The sequence below is a fragment of the Chanos chanos genome, chromosome 5, assembly GCF_902362185.1.
Source record: "Chanos chanos chromosome 5, fChaCha1.1, whole genome shotgun sequence".
In the NCBI taxonomy this organism is placed as follows: Eukaryota; Metazoa; Chordata; class Actinopteri; order Gonorynchiformes; family Chanidae; genus Chanos; species Chanos chanos.
In genome coordinates this window covers 38,488,315-38,507,048 of record NC_044499.1, presented here as the reverse complement: position 1 = coordinate 38,507,048, position 18,734 = coordinate 38,488,315, and the positions used below count along the sequence as shown (strand labels likewise).

The window sequence follows — 18,734 nt, the reverse complement described above, 5'->3', positions numbered from 1 at the left end:
AGAGCTATGGGACGTTTCACTTTGATAGAACTACGGCTTAGAAGTTTCATTTACATGCACGGTTGGGGTTGGGGTGGAGGAGAGGGCATTTTATTTGACAAGCTTATTGCTTTTACAGAGACATATAAATGTAAACCGTTTGTGGGCAGTATTTTTCCAGTCAAGATGCCTCACTGACACTTACGGGAGTGTTTCACCAGCCAGTAAGCATCCGTCTCCATCAGCAATGGCTTAAGTATTTAGTGAGTTAACTGACTAACGGTCATATTAAAAGCTTGTTTTGCTAGCGCAAGGAGTTTTACAACCATCGGTTTTCTGTACATTTGTAAAATTCATAGCACATAACTGTTTAATGTCAACAGATGCACAGAAAGTGACAGTCACGTTTGCCTGTGGAGGTGATAAACCTGAACTGCCTTTAACACAACTACAGGTTGTGACAAGACTCTTTTCCATATACTGTGTTAAAGTTAGTTTTAAACCGTTTCTCGTGTTTGTTTTTCTTTCTTCTTCTTCTTCTAAGTACGGCAGCAATGTTGGAGAAAAAGAGAATGCTAATACGTTTTAAACCCTTCTCAACTTGAAGAAATTGCTTTTTTCCATTGAGTGCGAGTTTAATTCAACCTCTTGTAGATTCTCTCTCTCGAGTGAACATAAGAGTGAACTTGACATACAGGCCAATGAAACTAAATAATCATGTAAGTATTCCAAATGTCATCGGATTGTAGCTTGTAGCTGGCCTTAATGAAGGTTTTGTGCATGCAGTCCTGATAGTTTGCCATGGAAATCCAATGCATTTTAAACAGCGCTAGCTGAACATTCTCTATCCCGGATTTACATAAGGTAATTGCAGAATTCTGGAACCGCCACATTGGCGTTGCTCACTCCTCTCGCCATCCTTAATACAATAAAGCCCATTAAGTAGGCAATAAATATAAGGTGTAGTGTGTATCAAAGCAACGTGACAGATAATGGAACCTCTCCAGATATCCATTTAGTGCTTTTGTGAGGCTTGATTGGTTTAGCCATGCAGCATCATCTGGTTTACGCTACGCAGTAAATTCTGCCAGGAACAACACCTGAAGGGTTTTGGCAAAGTTAAACAGAGGAGGTGGTGGCAGAAACACTCACAAAGAAAAAGAAATGAAAGTGAGTGGGTGAAGGGACAGTTTTGAGGAGAGCTAAGGAGAATTTATTCAAAATAATATGTCCTAGGTCTTCCCCAAACACACCTAAAATGTTCAGCCGTGATAATGGGAACGGTAATTTCGGTGGCACTGATCACGCGTAAATCTGTGAAAATTCAATCAAATGAAATTATATTATTACCTTCCCTGACTGTTCATTGTATTCCCAGTTGCTAATTAGTTGTCTTCAACTAGTAATTTATGCCTAGGTCTTATATAGTGTGCTTGTGCGGTAGGTCTCTTTATGCAGTATTGTTAATCTTGCTTTAGGCCTCTGGTGGGTGACTAGGCCCAGTCAGCAGCTTATTAACATGCGACCTGTTCATTATTAGTGTCTAAGTCCTTGGAGAATTAATGACATGTGTTTCCCCAGGAAAAGTCCTTATTAGGGCTACTAAGTGATGATCAGACATATAAATAGCGCACTGTGCTACTTAATTAAAGCCTGTGAAACCAAAGAGATGCCCCTCACTGTGTGTTTGTGTGTGTGTATGTGTGTTAGAAAGAGAGAGAGAGAGAGAGAGAGAGAGAGTGATAAATGAGGCGTCTCTGTGCTTGTATTATGACTGCTTTTCCCCTGAGTTTATTTCACACTTATGCTCACACAACAAACACAAGTGTACACACGCGTGCACATGCACACACACACACACATGTGCAATGATTTCCAATTTGGCATTTTCGTTCTAGTAAATTCCTAATACACCTGAATAAGGTACATGTCACCAGGCTGTTAACTAGTTATCAAACAGTACTGCTAGAACAGCGCTGGAGTCTTAGCTGACTTAGGAATTACTGTTACAGTGGGTTTAGATTCAAGGACAAAGAATAGAGGCTGTATCATTTAATTAAAATCTAAAAGTGCAAATATAAATGCCATGGCGATGAAACACAGACACACAATGGTGATGGACATGGTGTTACAGGGTCAGTGTTGTGTGTGTGTGAGGGGGGGATTTGATGATAATCATGTAGAAGAAAGTGACATGGGCCATTTTGACAGCAAAAGGAAATTCAATGTTCTTAATAAGCTGAATATTGTGTATGTACGGCGTATTGTTTTGAATAAATCAAATTTACTCACTGATCAGTCACCACATGCTCGTGAACCCATGCCCTACCCTCCAGTGCTCTACATATCCTCTTCAAACCAAGCCAGAGCTCAGAGACACATTTTCTGCTTTCTAGCTCTCTCTCTTCCCTCCTTCCTCCCCTCTCTCCCTCCCTCTTGCCAGCAACTGTTCTGTTTCATTTGCTCAAACACGAATGTGTGTGCATGTGAAACAGAACTTTACTCTGCTGCATGAAAGGCAACTACAGTAAGAGCAGCAATGGCAAATTAGGTCAACTGTATATTTTAGGTGTTGTTTTTCAGTTTATGCTGTTTACGTTAAAAGAGCTGAATTAACAATACATGTTCATCCAGATGATCTTCTGTACTGTGCTAATAGTTTTGATTCAGTTTGCAGTCAGTGATGTCTTGAAAAATGAGAATCTTGGAGGGATTGGAGATGATGTAATGATATGCGGTTTAGAGTGATGTAGAAAAAGAAAATCGATTTAATATGGCATTCTGCTAGTCCACACTATAAAATGAGCTGATAAGTAATAAAGATATGAACTGTGTAGATGACCATACAGATTCAGAGGCATTAGACTCAATAATGGAAATATCCTATGATCCATACAACTGAAAGTCACTGAAAGCAATTGTGTTGGAAATACCATAAATAATTTTTTTGTTGTAATAGAGTTCAATTTCATTACATGTTATTAGAAAATTAAGTGGATATGTAATGGATAAATTCATACTGGAAACACTAAAGCAGTAATACTGTACAATAACGTTTTAATTTTTGAAATGTTTGTTTAACTACCTCCAGATAGCTTCATGTTATAATAATGTCAGTTCATTTTTGACTGTAATGATCTAGGACAACCACTAGTGTGTGGTGAAGAGCTTTTTTCTCACCCTCTTTTTTTTTTTTTTTTTTTTCTTAATCTTTTTTTGGTACTTTCTTTTTCAACTCACAGTAGGTGCCATCGGCTATATTCTTTCTTTTTTCTTTTTTTTTACTCAGATTATCTTCTTCTCCTAATCCATGTCCACTTCTCCTCCTGCCTCTCTCTATCTTTCTCACTCGGCAGTCAGAGCTGGCAGGTTTTTCCAGTGCAGAGTAAATCCATTTTGATGTTTCCTTCCAGCCCACCTTCTTTCTCCCTCTTTTCTTCTCCCTCATGCTGTGCATCATTTGTGTTTGTAATTTGTATATTTCCGTGATTCGTGTAGTTCCAGATAAAGAGTATGCCTCATTTCTGCCACCCCGTTTTTCTGTGACTGAGGTGGGTTGAGAGGAAGGAGAGAGAGAGAGAGAGGTGGAAAAAGAGGTAGATTAGTGTTTGGGATATGGAGAGCTACAAGCTAAAGTGCAGAGATGGTCATCCTGTGCCCAGGTTTGGAGTGGTTGCTTTGGGGTCAGATTTGGGTGACTGTCCTGCTCCAGAGTTGGAGGCCTAATTGATTTTTGTTCTCCCAGCCATCTGTCTCTTTCCCTTTGTGTGTGTGTGTGTGTGTGTGTGTACACTCTGCCAGCACCGCATGATGGGTAAGTATGACATCATTGGTCAGGGATGGCAGCAGTGAGCAGATTATTAGGAGTTGATCTGTCATGTGGAGGAAAGATCAGAGGACATGTAAAGTAACAGCCAAGTACAGGAATAACATGAGCTGATTAACTGACCATCTAAAAGAGTGAGAAAAGAATGAGTGAAAGGAGGAATGGGGTGTCTAAAGAAATAAAAAAAGAGAATGGCAAGAGAGAATGATCGTGATGAGGGACAGCTGAAAGAAGAAAGCTGGTAAATAGATTTAGTGTTGTCATAGTCAGAGAGAGAGAGAGAGAGAGAGAGGGAGGCCGTCGTAATGGGTTAAAAGGGTCCTAGTGTTATTATCTCACTCAGTTTTCCCATGAGGCTTAGAATGGCCTTCTAGCAGCTCTCCAGACACAACATGAGCAACATAAGAGCCAATGAACACACACACGCACACACACAGCTGCTCACATTTTAACCTGTGCAATGCACATCCCAATTAGCGTCCTGAGACCTGGTGTTGGACATGAGACAGTGGAGACAGACAGAGAGAGAGAGAGAGAGAGAGTAGGGATGGAAGTGATAGGGCGATGCCCAAAAAAGGAGGGATAAGGTTGCATGCACATCACTATGTAACAGATGCCAACAAATAGATCCCTGATATTAGCTATTAGTGAATTTCTCATGTTAAACAGACTGTATGAATATGTTTTTTTAATACGTATGTCTATTTCATCTGTGTCTGTAGGTCCACATTCATATATGTGTGTGTGTGGGTGTGGGTGTGTCTGTGTGTGGGTAGGTGGGTGGTGTGACAGTGTTAATAGTCGGCTTTGGCTGTGTAATTGAATCCAGTGAGAGGGCTGGCTGCTTTTCCTGTCAGGATTGAGCACAGGCAGTGTTTTTACAGTGGAGTGAGATGGAGACCACACCTGCGCATGCCTGCGTGCACGCGCGCACGCACACACACACACACACACAGTGGAGGGTGTGGTGAGCAGTTGTGGTCATTTTATGAAGCATGAGTACACAAAATCAACATTCTATATTATATTATGTGAGATTTATACATAAGATTTTTAACATTAGACTTATATCAGCTTGATAGGTTACAACTTAGGTTAGGTTGAATAATTCAGTAAAAAAATATATGTATATATATACAGATATACAGCATTTTCCTATTTGTTGTGTCATCCAAAAAATCCTCAGAGAACAGGTTAAAAATTTTAAATAGAGCACAGGCAGAAAAAAACAGAAAGAGAAAAGCAAAAACAGACAGGGGAGATAGAAAAGAGGTAGAGGAGTGGTTAAGACAGAAAGACACAGAGAAAAGAAAGGGATGGAGTTAAGGAGAGTTACAATTAGATTGTCATGGTCTGGTTGGAGATGTATGCAGACAGTGTGTAATAGAACAATATTGTGGCTGGACAATTACCGGCAAGGCCAGACTCCCCTTAACGACAGAACATCAATTATATTCACTGATACATTTCACCAGCCCTTATCTCTGTCAAACACTGTAAGAGGATCTGCCTGCACAGGAGATGGTGGTACGGTATCTATGTGTGTGAGCACGTGTGTGTGTGTATGAGACAGAGAGAGAGAGAGAGATGTGCAAAACACCAAAAAAAGAGTATGAATATAGGTATGTATGAGGGTAGAAATCACAGACACACATATATACACAATCTCTCACTTTTTCCTCAGTCTGCAGAAGTGTTTGTTTTAGAGCCTGAGAGCTGGCCCTTTACCTAAAGCCTCAGATACAAAATCATGGAAAGATAGATCAACAAATTAAGATTAACATTAAGATAATAAAGATTTAGTGAAAGAAAGGCTATAAAAGATCAGGCAGTATTATAACAAACTGCAAAACTGATAACTGTACGTTCCTATACCTATAAAACATTTAACAGAAACATTTAGATTCGCACCAAAGTTAACACATCTTTAACTCAGTCACACACACTCGACCGTAATCTAACATCTCTCCATCACCTTACATGACATAACCTTAACAGAGTGAAACAATCCATCTAGAAGTAAAGCATTTTCTGTGATGATTTTACTTTTATGTTGTGTCATAAATATCGACCCAAACCAGTGTTCATCAAGAGACAACCCATTTAGAATGGGTATGGATATCTACAGAACTTTCTAGAGAGATTAGTATTTTCTGTTCAGAAAGATTTACTGTCCAGTTGAAAGCAGTAGCGCTTATTGGTGATTAGAGAGGTTTTTGGGGGTGTTCCTTTTTCTGGGCAAGCTCTTGGTTGTATGACAGGTATGTCAAACTAACTGCAGCCAAAAAGCAGCGCTCAATCTATTCAACGATACTCTGCCATGACAAGCATTCCAGCTTCTCAGGGAGAGAGAGTGGATATCATTTAACACACACACACACACACACTGCACCATCTCTCTCTTGCTTTCAATATTTAGCACTGAAGTAAATTAACATGTTATTGAAGTCAGGCTAATTTCCTGAATACAGATTTTGTGTGTGTGTGTGTGTGGGTGTGTGTGTGCTTTTCCCTAAATTTCCCTGGGGATGTTATGCCCTCTGGCTGGGCTTCCTCTCCTGGCCTGAATATCCACCCTTCTTCATCAAGCTCCTCCAGCAGTATTGGCAGCAGCACTCCTATTGCACTCAGCACATATACATCTCCAGGCTTACTCCAGAGTCACACACACACGCACACGCACACACACACACACACACACTTAATCTGCTTGGCCAAGATTTGTGATAGTCTCTCTGTCTTTCTCTCTCTCATGCACACGCACATCTGCCTTAACGCTGTATGGACAGAACAAAAGCACTGAAAAGTACCATCTGTATTATCAGCCATGAACTCAGTAAATGCACTGTCACAGAGAGAAGACAAGACATGTGACAGTATTGCCACTATCCATCAATCATCCACCCATTACTCCTTACAGCATGTCCAAGTCACCAAAGCTATCCCTGGTCTGATAACAGTGATGTGAAAAGTGAGGGCTGTTTCCTCTTTATTTTATGTTCAGGCTTTCATCAAAAACATCTGAAAACATTCAGTCACATAAACCTGTGCTACGGTTGGGTTTTTAAAGATGTCCTCCTAAAATACAGACCGTTTTCCTGCAGTTTTCCCGTTTGATGTTGCAATGCCTTCCTATTTCCCTCTTTCAAATCTCCGTCCATTTTAACCGCCTGGCCCATCTCCAGCTGGACGTTTGTCAGTGGAAGGAGGGAAGAGAAACAAAGCATGAGAAAATCGGATTATAAATGAGAGAAGGAAGAAGAAGAAGAAAAAAAAACCATCTTTTTTGGCATGTGCATTAGTAAATTTGGTCTCGGGGAGCTATTGGATATCAGAGCGTTATGGTGTAATGCTTGACTGTAAGAATTACTATTATGTATCCCGTTCTCTCCCCCAAAAACCATTTAAAGACTCCCTGTACTGTAGAGATGAATAGATTCTACAGTTTAAGTATCATGAGTGAGAGATTGCTTATTCCATTCCGTCTTTCTCCCTCTCTCTCTCTCTCTCTCTCTCTCTCTCACACACACACACACAGATCTACAGTGGAAGGTACACAAGTTCAGCCCATACCATGATAGCTATTCCACTGTCTGCTGGACTTGAGAGAGATCAGAGGGAGACACTGGTATTGTAGTGTTCTCAGACTCCCATAAGGTTATTGATTTCTGGTCCTGTGCATTACTAATTCATGCTTTCACTCATAAAACCTGCACGGTAACCTGACCCAGATCAATGCAAATGACCTTGGAGGAGAGCAGTGGGTGCCAACTGATCTCATCTGCCTTTTGTTATTACTCTCTTCTTTTTCTTCTCCTCTTTTTCTCTACTCATTCTGCCCTTCCCTGTAATCCACTCCTCCGCCCTGTTAACTCTGACCTAGTGTGATAGAGAGAGATACACCAAAACTCACGCAGCAGTTTACAAGCCAGGGAGTCAGATGAGGACTTTCACATGTAGTGACCGAGGTAAAGAACAGGTCTGAAGAAGTCAGTCGTATTGTGATGTATTTTATTGTGAGATGGGGAGTCATTAAAAAAAAAAAAAACCTGAAACAAAAACTATTGCTATAAAAAAAATTAACCATAGATTAGAACAGGGACATATAAAAGAAGTTGTGGGCTCGACGTAGACAAAGAAACAAATTGGCACAAATAAAGTGTAAAAAAAAAAAAAAAAAGGTTGATGTCAATATCATTTTGGCTTTGCAAAAAAAGGGCAACACAGTTTCATGGTTAAGAACAATCCTTCAATACAACAGCAAAGAGTCATGCATGTAAAATAAAGAATTAGTTAACAACGCTCAGTAGCTTCAAAGTAGAGTGGGGCAAAAAGACAATCACATGAATATCAATGGTAAGAAAAAGTAACACAGTTCCAATGTTGCATTTCGTGGGTGTTTATGCACTGAAATTATTTGAACATAATACTTTTTCTGTTTTTAAACACTTCAAAATGCCAGAGTTTTGTCCCTGGCTTTGTATTCATTTGTTTTTGTTTTTTGAAATTATTCTTCATACTAAAATATATTATTGTATTAATACAAACTACAGTATTGTACACTACATCGTGTAATAAATAACCATAAAGAAATATAAAAATAAGACACATAAATATAAAAGGTATCTAAAACTAAACCGGTAACATTATACAGGTGAAGGGTTGACGGGGTAATACTGCCATTACTGAAAACAAACAAAACCACCATGTTCACAAACAAAACACAACAAAAACATTTGTCAAAACAAAATAAAAGTCAAAATTAATACTGAAAGGTAAAAAGTTAGACGAAAAAACAAAGCAACTGAAAGTGAATCGTAATTCTGGGATCATACTTGCTGTCATGTGTTTTTTTTTTTTTTACTTTTTGTTTACCTGAAGAAAAAAGTGTACGTGCAGCTAACAGGTTCATTAAGTGCACTGAACAAAGAAGAGGATAAACATTTCAAGGCTGGACATACAAGAACATTTTTGAACATATTTTTTTTTTCCTTTCCTGATTTTTGTATGCAATGTAGTCCTTTTGTTTGTTTGTTTTTTTTTTGTTTAAATTGATTAAAAAAAGAGGCAGTCATGTCCTTAAATCCGGACTAGTGGTTCGGGTTCAGGGATTAAAATTTGCTACCAAAAGAAAGACAGCGTAAGCCCCCCATGTGAACATGCTGCCTAGCAACAGCGTCATAGAAACAGATCAGCATTGTTCAAATGGCACTTACAACATGCATGTTTTTGCATAAGGGAAGGGAGGGGGGGTTATTGGAGGTTTTGGAAAAGCTTAGTATGATCCATCTCATCTTCCTTTTGAACCTGAAATTTGATGATTTGTTCCATACATTTTTCAGAATCAACCCATCGGAAATTCTTACTTAGGCCTGGGGTTGCAGACTCTGTAATCTTTGTTCTCAAGAGAGTTTATTTGGATTGGAAATAACTAACCTTTCCCAGTCCAATCCCAATCCCACCTCATCTTTTTAATCTTAAGGCTCACAATTCACTTCAAAACAATCAACAGACAAACAAAGAAATGATCTTCTAGCGCTGGCTAAGACTAGTGCGCTAATACTGAAAGGTAGACAAACAACAACACGCGGCCCACACAGGTGTTCCAAAAGGTAAACTGGGAATATGGTAGTGCACAGGATATTTTTTTCTTTCCTTCTTTCAAACGCAATAAAATACTGAATTTTGTTCATTGGCAATAAAAATGTATAGAAATCTCTCTCCCAACTGTACAGGTTTTTAGGTTAAAACAAAAGTGACAAAAAATTAGTAACACTGATAAAAAGAAATGATCCAAGGTGTTTTAGTAATAAAACAATTATTAGCTAAAACGTGTCGACTGTAGCTTTTCAGTCTTTAGAAGCATTTTTTTTGTTGTTGTTGTTGTTGTCGTCGCTGTTGTTATTAAACTTTGCATTTTTACAAACCATATTTATAACACTGAAAATTGCTCACACGTGGAAAAAGTAACTTGTTTTTTTTTTTTGTTGTCTTTTTCAGGCACACCTGGGGGTTTGTACACAGTAGTGGGCTAAAATGCAGCGTCAGAGCATACAAGCGCTCTCTCTCTTTCTTCTTCTGTCTTTTTTTTTTTTGCTCTCCAGAACCATCAAGTCCATTCTCTGAAGAGAAAGACAGATCTGCAAGCTTTCATTTTGTTCCTTCAAATGACTACATAAGTCAATGTAGCAAATAATAAAGGCAATACAAAACACAGTTGTCGGGCGATCTTCATTTCATCTCTCACTTGCCATTCTCACTCGTGTGTTTCTTCTTCTCAGTAACACTGTTTTCCTGAATTCCATCTTTATTATTCTCCTTCATAATCTCTCCGTTTTCATTTTCACAGTCCTTTTTATCATCTGTTTGGTCTGATGCTACACTCCCATCTGCATTCATGGCCTCCTCCTCCTCTTCTTCCTCCTCCTCCTCTGTTCGTTCTTCCTTTCCTCCTTTCTCCTCCTCCACCTCACATTCCTCCTGCATGACCACCACCTTCAGCATCTCTTCGCCATTCTCTCCTTCCAACTCTTCTTCCTCCTCCTCCTCCTCCTCTCCGACGTGTTCCGTCACATCCATCCTCTCCTCGGGCCTTTCCTCCCCTTCCCTCGTTTCGTCTTCTTCCCCGATTCTTTCTTCTGTTCCTTCCATCGCTTCCTCTGGCGTCTCCTCTTCCTTCCTCTCTTCCTCTTCTCCGTTCTCTTCATCATCTTCCCCTCCCTCTTCTCCAATCCTCACCACCTGAATCTCGTCTTCATCCACCATGCTGCTGGAGCCCATCTCCTCCTCGCTCTCCTCCTCGTCCTCCCTTGCGCTGCTCCCTCGCTCGTCTGAGTCCAGGTGGGAGGGAGGAGAGGGAGCGGCGCTGCCGTTCTGCGGCTGCTCCTCTCCGGCGTGGTCCTCCTCTTCGGCTCCCTGGTTATGGCCCTGGGCCTCCTTCTTGCAGTAGGAGTAGCGATGGTTCATGTGTTGAGAGTAGGAGCCTGAGTGGGAGAAGCGTTTGCCACACTTGTCACACTGGTATGGCTTCTCCCCCGAGTGCAGGCGCATATGCTCTATCAGGTGATGCTTGTGTTTAAAGGCCTTACTGCAGATGCCGCACTCGTGAGGTCGCTTACCTGTAAGACAGAAAAGGAAAACTTTTATTTCAGATGTAACGGATTTACAAACATACAAATGTCTATTTTCAAAATGTATTCCAATAAAAAAAATCGCCATTGCAAGATGAGGCTAAGTTATTGACACCCCCAATAATTATTTGAAGTCCTAGATAATAAATGCGCACAAACAAGCTACTTTTGAAAACTCATCTGAGTTTTGAGGAGGTGTATTGGGGGTCTCCTGAGGCCACCTGCTTTGCTAGGTTATGAAAAGGTGGAACTTCAGATGTAAAATCCATTTGTCATCCGTCGTGACAGAGCAATGCAAAGAACTCCCTCAGGAGAGAGGATAGATAGTGACTAACCTTCACACGTCAGGGGTCAAATGCAACTTTAAACAGGATAATGATTGCCAGCATACCTCAAAATCAACCAAGATATGGCTGACTGCCCAGAAAAAAAGGTTGTTTTGCAATAGCTTGTTTTGAATCTTTTGAAGGATTTATACTTAAATGTAATTAAAAAATTAATAATTTAAAATGAAATAGAGTACTTAAAAAGTCAATATTGAAGGAACTGAATCATTATATAAGTAGAATCATACATACACATGAGGTAATAATCACAAGATTATTTAGCAACTAATACACTATTAATGCACACAACACCTAAACAAGCATATCTACACAGGAAGTCAAAGAGTAGCCTTTACAAACAACTGAGTATATTTTTCAGCTCCCTATTAACCTTTGCGCTGTTACACAGAAATCCCTCTTTAAAATCCCATGTGTGGATATTCGAAGGATTATGAATTACTCATCACTTAGTTTCCATGGGTATAAAAACCAAACAAGTGGTCAAAACAACAAAAATGTTTTGGAAGAGTGAAGCAGTTGAAGGCAACAGTTAACTACAGCACGGATTTTAAAAGAAGGAGAAGAAGAGGGGGTGAAAAAAAAACCCCTGAAAAACCCCTTCTGGTTCAAGGCTTAGTGATGTCATTTGGATGCGGGAAGGTAGTTGATCGCCAGGTATCTAAACAGTGTCTCTGGGAGAGAAATGACCTGCTCTTGGCTCAGCTGTTGCCTCATGTTCTCAGTGTGAGACGGGAGTGTAAATTACTACCAGAGACCTGACGCAACAGCCAGTGTTTCATATGAAAAAAAGGTAATGCGCTTGGCCGAAGAACGAGAAAGCAAGTAACCACCTACGCCCTCAAGCTTGCATAGAGTAATAGCGGTTGGAAATGTGAATAAAGTCCTCTTCTCCTTGCTTAATGTGCATTGGGTTGCTTAGTGCACAATAGGTAATGCTGCAAACATAATTTCTTAGTAAAAAATTCCCCCCCTTCATATCCATTTTTTTCTTTTTTTTTTGGATTCCTAGTAGTTGAAAGGTGACGGAATGTCTAAAGCAGTGTAGAGGTGGTTAGTATGCGTGTGCGTGTGTGTGTGTGTGTGTGTGTGTGTCTGACCCACAAGCTGTGTATTTATTTGACAGTTTCCTCTCTATTTACACAGGTGTGTATATGCATGTGTATCATACCCGTGTGTTCATATTTGTGTCGGAGCAATGAGCTGCTTTTCTGGAAGATTTTATCACATAAGTCACAGGCATAGAGGCCGCTGTCGGTCTTCCTCATCTTCTTCCTCAGTGGACCCGAGTCTGAGTCCGTATGTTCCTCCACAGTTGACATAACCTCTGACCCTGTCTCCAACTTCTCCTCCTACGAAACGCACAATGGAGAATAGGTCAATAAACCCTGCTTTACATTACTTCAGAGACCTACAATAAGCCAATCAATTATTAATGACCAAAGATTACATAAATAACTGTGTGTGTGTCTGTAATTTCTCTGCACATGTCTATCATGCCTTTTCTATAGCATCCACATTGTATTGTTTCAAGGAACATCAGTCACAGAATAGAATTTCATCTCTTTTCATCTATAAACCCAGGGGAATAATTCTGTAGAGCGTAAGTGTGTTGGACTCACTTTGATCCCATTGACCTGCAGTATGGTCTTCTGCTGTGTGTCTGTGCTTGCAGGGCTAGAGGCTGTAGTGGTATACGTGTAGGCTAGCTGTGGGATCAGGATGGTCTGTTTAGTGGTGGTGAGTGCCTGCAGACACTGCCTGTTGCCTTGGTCTGTGATCGCCACCAGTGTGGGCAGTTGAGTGGTCACAATGTTGATGGGGTTGGCACTTGGTTGGCTGGCATATATGGCAGCAGCGGAGCTTGCATTGCTGAGCAGTTCTTTCTTTGTGCAAGTCAGGTTCAGGGGTTCTTCCTGAACGGAGTAAACACTGTTGGCGTGACCGCCGCTCGTGGTTGCCGTGGCAGCCGACTTTGGTAGCGACAGGTCAAGGGGTCCCTCACCCTCCTCGGCCGTCCTGGATGGCACAGGTCCGTCTGCAGATAGGTTTAATGGTGAGGGGGATGCAGGGGCGCTCTCTGTCCCGTTCATCCCAGTCAGAGCACTCTCGGTTGGGTTACATTTCTTCACTTCCTGCCCCTCTGAGTCCATCTCAGCACTCTCCTCTGGGACAGGCTTGAGTGATCCCCCATCAAGTTCCTCAGAAGATGCCTGGTCACCCTGAGATGAGGGCGAAGCAGGGGCAACCGAAATCTGTCCCGACTGCATCTTCTCAAACCATTTCTTTACCACATCTGCTGGGAGACTGACCGATTCAGAGATCTTGGCCAGTTCCTCCTTGGTGGGCTCTGCGTTTAAAGCGAAATAGGCCTTCAGTAGGGACAGAAGGTTCTTCAGAGGGGGCTGCCCAGGGCACAGACCCCCCTCCAGCTCTGACCCGTTGATTCGCTGCCCCTCTTTACCACAGTGTTTAGGTGTGAGTGGTGAATTTGCATATGGCACACAGGGATCTGCGCTGTCCTTCTTCTTTTCCGCCTCTTCTTTCTTTTCTTCCACAGTGGTGGTGGTTTTGTCCCTGGTTGTCTTGACCGTCAGGTCCTCTGGTAACTTCTCCGCCTTGCAGACCTCTGGATTCTGAGTCTGAGGCTCCTTCTTTAGGCCCTGCAGTGCATTGTGGGCCTGGGCTGGGTCCAGGCTGTAGTTGATGATGATTTTGGCTGTGCCGTCCTGGTCCACAATGGGAAGACTTATGGCCTGGATGACCTGCTGAGGAGCCTGAGAGATACCGATAGCCCCAGTACCCGCCTGCTGTCCTTTACCCTGAGCGTTCTCCAAGACCTGCCTGATTACGTTGCCATCCACTGCCACCTTCAGGACGTTCTGGAGGTCCCCCAGGTTGATGCTGATTGGTGAGACCAGCCCCACAGCGGTGGGCAGGACCACGGCCTGTACCGCCCCCTGGAGCGGGGCGGCGGCTCCCCCTTGGAAAACGCCGTTGACGCCTGCGGCTGCGGGGGCCACTACCACAGGCTTGTACTCGTAATCCAGAGGCTCTGATTTGATTTGGGTCAGGGGGAGCTGTTCCTGGAGGGGTTTTCCAGAGTCCAGTTTGTCACGGAGCTGCGTCCGGCCGGAGGGCGGAGAAGAGGGAAGGGAGGGGGACGGGCACTGGGGAGTTTTGGTGCCACCGATGGCAGAGGGAGGCCTTGGCCGACCGTTGACTGAGATCAGGCCAATGCACTTCTTGCTGCTGATGTGGGAGCTATAGGAGCCGGAGTGAGAAAAACGTTTCTTACAGTTGGAGCACTCATAAGGTTTTTCTCCTGTAATGACACGCACAAATGCAGAGAAATTTAGAGAGGAAAATTTATGGGGAGACAGGTACCAAAATCCACACACTTTCATATACAAGCTGATATAGACTACTAAATTATACTGAAATTCTTATTTTTAGAAAAACACAGAGAACAGCCAAAGATAATTACTTAAAGAAGTGCCTTTGCAAAACTGTATGCGCTGGTTCAACATTACAAACCACCAACTGAATTAATGCTGTAACATAAAGATATAAATCAGTTAACGACCAAATAGCGGGTGATTAGTAGGCCCTGATATGAAGTCCTCACTGAACAACACAGTTTTAAATGTAGCCTTCAGGGCCAACACAAACGCCGTTATGGCACATTCAGGTCAAAGAGCAGCTCGTTCTCAACTCATAAATAGTGTAATAGTTTATATACAAACAACACTATAGCCAAGAACAGCTGTGTCTATGGCAAATACCACACAAGAGCCTGTGAATCAGTCTCTCTCTCTCTCTCTCTCTCTCTCTCACACACACACACACACACACACACACACACACACACACACGCACAAAGAAAATAGCACAGGCACTAACAGAAGGATGTACAAATGAACATGTTGTCGTGTGACTGCCGTGCTCCACTCACCACTGTGGATCCGCAGGTGTTCCTTCAGATGGTGTTTGTACTTGAAGGCTTTGCCACATTCAGTGCACTTAAACTTGCGGTTACCCCCTCCTCCTGCCTGAGTCACGTGTCGCTGTGCAGAGAGAAAGAAAGAGAGAGAGAGAGAGTCAGAGAGGAGAGGGAAGAGAGATAACTGTAAAGGCAGTCAACCATTCAGTTTCAGGGTCCATGTTAGATGTTTAACTCAGTTCACGGGAATAACATGAAGAACAGATTTTGAGTATACAAACACACCTGTGACTTATTCCAGTGCTTTGAGAAGTAAGCTATGTGTCAGAACTGTGAATCTGTCATTTTATTTTTCTAAACCCACTGCTTATTACACAATGGAAAACTCGACACAACTGGTAATCAAAGTTACCAACATACAGTTTTGTGAAATTCTCAGTTTTGCTGGATTTGTTATTTATACACAAAAGCAGTTTTCAAATTTGAAAACAGCCTGTGTTTAAGAGAGTAAAAAACTGAATCAACATTAAGAATACCTGCTCTCGTCCGGCCTTGTGTGCACTCATGTGTCGGTCGAGCTGTGTTCTGTAAGCAAAGGTGTAGCTGCACAGGTTACAGCTGAAATTGTCCTCACTCTTCTCATGTCTGTATTTAATATGCTCCTTTAGAGAGGTATAGCGCTTGTAACCACGGGAACAGTATGGGCAGGTGAGAAGCTGAGAGAATGCATCTGGAGTGCCTGGGAGAGGGAAAGAGAGAGACAGAGAGTGAGAGAATGAGAGATCAATCACAGACAGCGTGTCCTGACAAATTTGATCTGCAGACACATGCGCACGCGCTCACACACATACACACACACACACACACACCACACACATACACACACACACACACACACACACACACACACACACACACACACACACTCACAGACACAGGAAAAGTTGTGAACTTCTCGTATTTTAAATATTTAATGCGAGAGACACACTGTGAACATTACGTGGGCGTGAAAGTGAATTAAGGGACATGAACAGCTCGAGAAAACGTGTGCGTGTGTGTGTGTGTGTGTGTGTGTGCGTGTGTGTGTGTGTGTGGCTCTGCTTGTTTGTGCCAGAGTGCATACAAGAATGAATAAACTTAAGTAAATATGTCTGTGTTTGTGTGTGTGTGCGCGCGCGTGTGTGTGTGTGCGCGCACGCGCGCCCGTGCACATGGATCTGTTTCGTGCTGGTCTTGATGTCACCGGTTTGGAGTGTACGCTGAAGTGGGGGGAATATATGAACTTCAATCATAGGCTATAGTGTAGAGAACTCTTTGATGTGTCTGACTGAGTTTCTGCAGGAGGGCTGAAAAGCTATCTCACTCCATCCTGAGAGATCTTCACCATGAAGAGGGGGTGAAGAGAAGAGGAATGAAACAAACAAGTGATAGCAGCAACGTCACCCAAAATAACAACATGGCAAAGAGGTGAATAATTAAAATGATGAAAAAACAAGTGAATAACAGAAAAAAGTTAAAAAAAAAAACAAGCACTCCTCATTTGTACTAAAGGTACTTCACATGAGGGGAAAATGAAAGGAAGCTCTTTCTGTTTGTGACTAACAGATACAATGTGAATGCCAGGATTCAGTACAAAAGCACATTAACTCTACCAGATAGAGGACACATTCTAAATTAGTGGCACAAATAGCTGTGTAACATATTGTGGAACACGTTTACAAATATTCAAACATTATCATAACAATGTAAATGTCATTTGATGATTTATTTGATGGCCTCACTGAAGTAAAGGTACTAAAATAAACGGCAGGTATTCACAGCGTATATTAGTGTTTCCAGCTAACAAATGGGCCGTACAGCTATTTAGCGGTAATGTATGTATTGCTCTTTCTGTCCATTAAAATTGTCAAAAACAGGTTGGAAGGTTAAATGTACCTCCAGGGGTTTCGGCTGGACGGACTCTCACACAGGTAACATATTACCTGTTAACAGGTAATGTATTAAACCTCAGTACCGGTCAGGTGAAACACTCCCACACACACACACACCTCACAGGGACGTGAGAAAATAGCATAGGTATGAAAGATTTGTTCAGGTGTTGCAGTCTGCTTTTTTTCCATTGAGACAGGTGAGGAAAGAGGTGGAACATTCTAGGCCATAAAAGCCCAGTATGTGTTCACAGGTAAGTGACACAGTGCAAGCGTGCGCTCTACTAAACTCGTGAATGTGTGTGTGTGTCTGTGTGTGTGTGTGTGTGTGTGTGTGTATCTGTGTGTGTGCGCGTGTTTGTTTTGTGTGTGTGTGTGTGTGTACCGTTCTCGTCGTGGCCGCTAGTCTCAGGCGTTCCTTGGCGTGGCTCATCTTCTGGAGCCTCGGGAAAGATGACAGCAGTGTCTCCCTTCTGAAGCATCTCTTCAACCAGAGGGTCTCGACTCCTCTCGTCCTCACCATCCGAAACACACTCGTCTTTCACTGAGCACACACACACACACGTCATTAGGCAGAATCCACAAACAGCACTTCAACAAAATAACCCAAGAGTTACATAGATAGTTAAATTAGCCACAAAACAAAATGACTTCTTGCATGTTTTGATTTTGTGAAAGAAATGATTACACAATTAAAATAATTATGTTCTACATTCACTCACACACACACCGACACACACACAAACACAATCGCATTAACCTCACTCAAAAAGGACAATATAATTTCCTTTGGCCCCATTATCATGTCTTAAAAACAAACCAAATGAAAATGAATCAGAACTAGCGTGTTCACTTTCCAAGCTACACACGCTGAACATCCAGCTGTGCTCAACATGCCGCTAAATGAGCTGCGTGTTCATCTGAGAGGCATATTCCTCTTCTCCACACCCTAACGAAGGATGGCTTCATTAACGAGGCTTTGGGAAAACATAACCCTGGGGCTGTTTCGGAAAACCTCCGCCTCAAATACGAGTCTCCTCATGCGTACGCTGAAAATGAGTCCACAATGTCAGCAATTACTCCTAATGTCATCTGCAAGTGAGTCAAAACAACAACTATGTGCACCTGAGGACATTTGGGCTTTGTGTGTCAGAACTGTTTAAGAGATGTAGCCGTGTGGAGATTTAATAAAAAACAAAACAAAACAAAACAACAAAAAAAAACCATCGAACATGATGACTTTCTTTCTCTCTGAGTGTATGTGTGCGTCTCTCTCGTTCTCTCTGTCCCTCCGTCCTGCCCGTGTGCTGTCAGTTTCTCTCTCTGTCTGACTGCTTGAGCCCTGACAGTGGAGATGACTTCACTGAGGGAAGGCAAGTCACGAACACGCCGTTGACATTCAGGATGTCCTCACTCAGAACGGGACTGAGAACTCAAAGGACAGCGACAGCGCCCAAGCAAACCTCGTCTGAACAAACAAACCTCTTCTGCCTTTCAGAACAAAAACAGACTTTTTTTTTTAACCTCCATGACAGTAATCACATAAAAATCATAACGGGCCTGAGTAAATATTCTGTCAAATAT

General features: G+C 42.1%; 1 protein-coding gene across 2 annotated transcripts in view; it reads right to left on the bottom strand.

The window, feature by feature from the left end:
- Positions 1–9,751: 9,751 nt before the first annotated feature.
- The window catches only part of zeb1b (zinc finger E-box binding homeobox 1b), a 49,946-nt gene continuing 40,963 nt past the window's right edge, over positions 9,752–18,734 (bottom strand). Inside the window, exons 4-11 of one of the 2 annotated variants that reach the window (XM_030774357.1) lie at positions 18,018–18,032; positions 17,536–17,694; positions 15,759–15,961; positions 15,235–15,346; positions 12,902–14,604; positions 12,451–12,631; positions 10,582–10,923; positions 9,752–10,359 (exon numbers count right to left, since the gene is read on the bottom strand). In XM_030774357.1, the coding sequence (XP_030630217.1) occupies positions 10,049–10,359; positions 10,582–10,923; positions 12,451–12,631; positions 12,902–14,604; positions 15,235–15,346; positions 15,759–15,961; positions 17,536–17,694; positions 18,018–18,032 (3,026 nt within the window). In that variant the 3' untranslated portion in view covers positions 9,752–10,048. Of the gene's footprint in view, positions 10,924–12,450; positions 12,632–12,901; positions 14,605–15,234; positions 15,347–15,758; positions 15,962–17,535; positions 17,695–18,017; positions 18,033–18,734 lie in introns of both variants that reach the window. The other variant, XM_030774356.1, reaches the window with a different exon arrangement.